Consider the following 5,511-nt stretch of genomic DNA (forward strand, 5'->3'; position numbering starts at 1 on the left):
TAAATTTCAAAATAAAATTGTTGGGTGCAATTTCTGAATTTTTTTTAAAAAACAAATAATTGAACGAGTGTCATTTCTATTTTTTTTTAAATTATTAAACAGTAGAAATCGGTAGGTGCGATTTCTGCACACTACCATACATAGCTCAAAGAAATCAGTGCCCATAGTAATGTATTTCACACCACTGCCATCATGCTCTTGTCATACATAAACATGAGCCACATTGAATAATTTGCGTTTTTATGTTACATTATATTTCTGTGATATTTAGTCTCTTGAAAAATATACATGACATCAGTTTAGTTTCTAATAATGCTTCTGTATTTATTTTCAAAAAATAGCTTCCAAAAAGATTTGTGACATTTATTTTGCATGACATTTATTTAGATTCTAAAAGTACATTTAACAACACTATTATCATTGAAAATGTGGTTATGACATTTACCTGATCTTTTCTATTCATATGCATATTGTGTTGCTAGTCTAACAATATATGTGATATAACAATAAGGACTTGATTGATATCACAAATCTTTTTAAAGACTAAATTGTTATCATGTCACAGTTCTTTCGGAGAATATTCTTGAAGATTACTAGTTTAGTCTAATATTATTATGTTATTCATGAATTTCAGGAGTATTTTAAGTGCACTTCCAAATTTAACTGCCATAACAGAAGCAACTACTGCCGTCACTCGCCTTTTCGAAATGATTGATAGGGTACCATCCATAGATTCTGAAGACAAAAAGGGGAAAGCCTTGTCATATGTTAGAGGAGAAATTGAATTCAGGAACATATACTTCAATTATCCATCAAGACCAGACACACCAATCTTACAAGGACTCAATCTCACTTTTCCAGCAGGCAAGAGAGTAGGCCTTGTTGGTGGTAGTGGTTCTGGAAAATCAACAATCATTGCACTTCTTGAGAGGTTCTATGACCCTATTGAGGGAGAAATACTATTGGATGGTCACAAGATTAGTAGACTTCAGTTGAAATGGTTTAGATCCCAATTTGGCCTGGTGAATCAAGAGCCTGTTCTTTTTGCTACATCAATTAAAGAGAATATATTGTTTGGAAAAGAAGGGGCTTCAATGGAAAATGTGATAAGTGCAGCTAAGTCAGCAAATGCACATGATTTCATTGTTCAGTTGCCAGATGGTTATGAAACTCAAGTAAGCTAACTCCAACTCCTATCAGAAAAAAAAATACTAGGGCAGCCAAATAAACTAGATAAGAATGAGAAAAGAAAGAAATTAAAATGTAAATACCTAGAAATTTCTTAATGGTAAAGCTATCTTTTGAAGTTGCTTTGAGCATGCTTTCATTTAAGTTTTATCATTCAATATCAAACTTGCGGTTATTTTTTTAAATGTCTAAAAATCCAAAATACTGAAACATTGCGACATATTAAGATTATTTTTTATTATTCTTATTTCTCCTGTCCCTATTTCTTAATTTTATTCCACATAGACATTTTATATGTTTATATATTTATTGAGTAATGCTAGGGAGTTAATTTTTTCAGCATACATTAGCCAATTTTTTTTATAATTATTTTGTTTATCTTAAATTCTAAACCTTAAATCATAAACTTTTAACTCTAAACTCTAAACTATAAATCATAAACTCTATATCTTTCAAAAATTGAGAATTTCTAAAATTATGAAAGAAAAGTTGCTTAATGTTAACTAACTAAAAGTTAGTTCCTATACTGTTTCATATTTATTTTCTTCTCTAGACAAACTTGTGTGATTCAGTATCTCTATATTTCTATCCTCAAATTCATATCGTTATCAAATTAATAGGGCCTAAAGTGACGAAGAAACTAAATTTTCAGTATGCATGAAGAGGTAACACTTAATATGTTTGACTGAATCTTCTTATTGCAAACTACTATGATTCTTTTCCCAGGTTGGACAGTTTGGATTTCAATTATCCGGCGGACAGAAGCAGCGAATCGCCATAGCAAGAGCATTACTTAGAGATCCAAAGATTCTCCTGCTTGATGAAGCAACCAGTGCTCTGGATGCACAATCCGAAAGAGTAGTACAGGCTGCAATAGATCAAGTTTCAAAAGGAAGGACAACAATCATCATCACACACCGTTTATCGACGATACAAACGGCCGACCTCATTGCTGTCCTTCAAGAAGGCAGAGTGATTGAATTAGGCACCCATAATGAGCTGATGGACTTGACTGACGGACGAGGCGGAGCCTATGCCCGAATGGTAGAGTTGCAGCAAGTAACAGCTCAGAATGATGAACCAAGGCCTAGTTCCAATGCTCCCAAGGAGCGAAGGAGCTCACAAAGGATCAGCACTCCTCAAAGCCCTTCAGTGAGTTTCACATCAAGCACACATGGCACTCCAATGTTCACTCCCTTCAGCCAGGGACTTTCCATGGGAACTCCTTACTCCTACACAGTTCAATATGATCTGGATGATGATAGTTTCGAAGATAACCCGAAACGATTGCATCATCCGGCTCCATCACAGTGGCAATTGCTAAAGTTAAATGCTCCTGAGTGGGGTAGAGCATTGCTTGGACTCTTGGGAGCATTGGGCTCTGGAGCAGTTCAACCAATAAATGCATACTGTGTTGGATTGCTAATATCTATCTACTTTGACACTGATAACATGAAATCCAAGACTCGACGCCTGGCCCTGGTTTTCTTAGGAATTGGTGTCTTTAACTTCTTCACAAGCATCCTCCAACACTACAATTTCGCAGTCATGGGCGAAAGGTTGACTCGAAGAATCCGCGAGAAGCTTCTAGAAAAACTGATGACATTTGAGATAGGATGGTATGACCAGGAAGAGAACACCAGCGCGGCGATCTGCGCAAGACTATCTTCCGAAGCCAACTTGGTTCGATCGCTGGTAGGCGATCGGATGTCATTGTTATCACAGGCATTATTTGGTTCTCTGTTTGCGTATGCTCTAGGACTCGTGCTGACGTGGAAGCTGTCCCTTGTGATGATTGCAGTGCAGCCAATTGTCATCGGAAGCTTCTATGCAAGGAGTGTTTTAATGAAAAGAATGGCTGAAAAGGCGCGAAAGTCACAACGAGAAGGAAGCCAGCTGGCAAGTGAGGCAGTTATAAACCACAGAACAATAACCGCCTTCAGTTCTCAGAAGAGAATGATGTCACTCTTCCAATCCACTATGTTAGGCCCTAAGCAAGAGAGCATTAGGCATTCTTGGATTTCAGGTTTCGGCCTTTTCAGCTCCCAATTCTTCAACACTGCTTCCACAGCTTTAGCATACTGGTATGGTGGGAGGCTCCTTGTGAATGGTGACATTACTCCCAAGCATCTGTTCCAAGCCTTCTTGATATTGCTCTTCACTGCTTACATCATTGCAGAGGCTGGAAGCATGACAAATGACATATCTAAAGGAAACAGCGCAGTCGGATCGGTTTTCGCCATCTTGGACCGGAAAAGCGAGATTGATCCTGAGACATCATGGGGGTCAGATAAAAGAAGGAAGATTAGGGGTAAAGTTGAGCTTAAGAGTGTGTTCTTTGCATATCCAACTAGGCCTGATCAAATGATATTTAAGGGTTTGTGTCTCACAGTTGAAGCTGGGAGAACAGTGGCACTAGTAGGGCATAGCGGGAGTGGCAAATCCACCATTATTGGTCTTGTTGAGAGATTTTATGATCCTTTGAAGGGAAGTGTGTGTATAGATGAACAAGATATTGTGTCATATAATTTGAGAATGCTGAGGTCACATATTGCATTGGTGAGTCAAGAGCCAACACTTTTTGCTGGAACCATTAGAGAAAATATTGCTTATGGAAAAGAAGAGGCTACTGAATCTGAGATAAGAAGGGCTGCAGCTATGGCTAATGCTCATGAATTCATAAGGTACAGTACAAGAACTATTATATATATTGAGAAAAACATAACACATTTTTTTCCTTTTGATAATCACTCCTTTCAAATAAGAATCATGAGTGGTCATAGTATATCATCATAGCTTAATTTTGCAAGTCCAACAACTCATTTCAAAACACCTAAAAAGAACCACTGGTAAGACTCGTGAATAAGTGAGCATTTATGTTGAATAAATTAAGGATTTGGATCTTCTCATGCTCAAAATGAACCTGACGATATCATGTTCATCACATCTTTACCATTGATTTGATTGCTCTAACAAATTAAAAGATAAACAATTATGGCAAAATGTGAAATAAAATGTTTAGTTTTAACATGAGAGGATCGTTATCTGTAAAATAGTGAGTCACATTGTCAAGACTCTGAGTAAAATACAATCCTTCTCACTCTTCTCTCCTCTATTCCTAAAACTTACACTTGTCTTCCTTCTATTTCCTCCAAAATACATACTTTTTTTTTTTGTTTAATTTTATCAACTTTTCAGTTAAGCCCTTATAATTTAAAAGTTTGTAATTGAATTCTTATATTAGATAAAAATTTGCAATTAGGTCTCCTCAAGTTATTTTTTTGTTAAAAATTACAAAATATTTTTGGAATATTTTTTTTTGTGTTTTATGTAAAATGAATTATGAAATGTTCTGAAAACAAATATTCTAGGAATAATTTGTTTTTTGTTGAAAAATAACTAGTGAAGATCTAATTACAAATTCTTATCTTGTATAAGGATTCAATTACAAACTTTTGAAGTTTAAGGATCTAATTAAAAATTTGGTAAAACTATGAATACTAACAGAGTAATTAAACTTTTATAAAAATATTTAAATTTTTATATCTTGAGAAAAGTCATGAAAATGAAAATGACATATTTGTTTGTGATGATGGCAGTGGAATGAAAGATGGGTATGAGACATATTGTGGAGAAAGAGGGGTTCAACTCTCAGGAGGGCAAAAACAAAGAGTAGCATTAGCAAGGGCCATACTAAAGAATCCAGCAATATTGCTTCTTGATGAGGCTACAAGTGCATTGGACAGTGTGTCAGAGAATTTGGTCCAAGAAACACTTGAGAAGATGATGGTTGGACGAACATGCATTGTTGTGGCACATAGGCTATCTACAATACAAAGATCCAACTCCATTGCTGTCATTAAGGGTGGCAAGGTTGTGGAACAAGGTTCACATAATGAGTTAATTTCCCTTCATGGGGCATACTATTCTCTTATTAAACATCAAAATGCTAACTCCTCTCAATAAAATTTGGTCACCATGTTGTAATGTATAAATTGGTTTTGTTTCTTAATAAACTTATCGTTTGCCTTAGCTATTTTAATTATGCTCAGTTGTGTACATTTATTTATTTATTTATTTTTTGTTTTTGAGTAGAGTGATAAATAATCTCGTGAAAATTTACACTTCGAACAGATTAATTCTTAAAAAATAAATGATTATTAAGATAGATCATAGAAAAAAATCCTAGCAGAGAAAGAGTACGTACTCCGTACTCAAGGAGAGAAGTGGAGTACGAGAGTTTACCGTTGATTTGTGCTACTTGTGCACGATATGGGCATGATAAATCGTTGTGCATGGAGAAGAAGTTCTTGGAAGGAAACG

General features: G+C 35.5%; 1 protein-coding gene across 1 annotated transcript in view; it reads left to right on the forward strand.

The window, feature by feature from the left end:
* The window catches only part of LOC107630143 (putative multidrug resistance protein), a 7,860-nt gene extending 2,643 nt beyond the window's left edge, over nt 1-5,217 (forward strand). The window contains exons 5-7 of the mRNA XM_016333203.2: nt 635-1,175; nt 1,915-3,872; nt 4,788-5,217. Coding sequence (XP_016188689.1) covers nt 635-1,175; nt 1,915-3,872; nt 4,788-5,154 — 2,866 coding nt within the window. The 3' untranslated portion in view covers nt 5,155-5,217. The remainder of the gene's footprint in view (nt 1-634; nt 1,176-1,914; nt 3,873-4,787) is intronic.

The sequence above is a fragment of the Arachis ipaensis genome, chromosome B03, assembly GCF_000816755.2.
Source record: "Arachis ipaensis cultivar K30076 chromosome B03, Araip1.1, whole genome shotgun sequence".
Classification (NCBI taxonomy): Eukaryota; Viridiplantae; Streptophyta; class Magnoliopsida; order Fabales; family Fabaceae; genus Arachis; species Arachis ipaensis.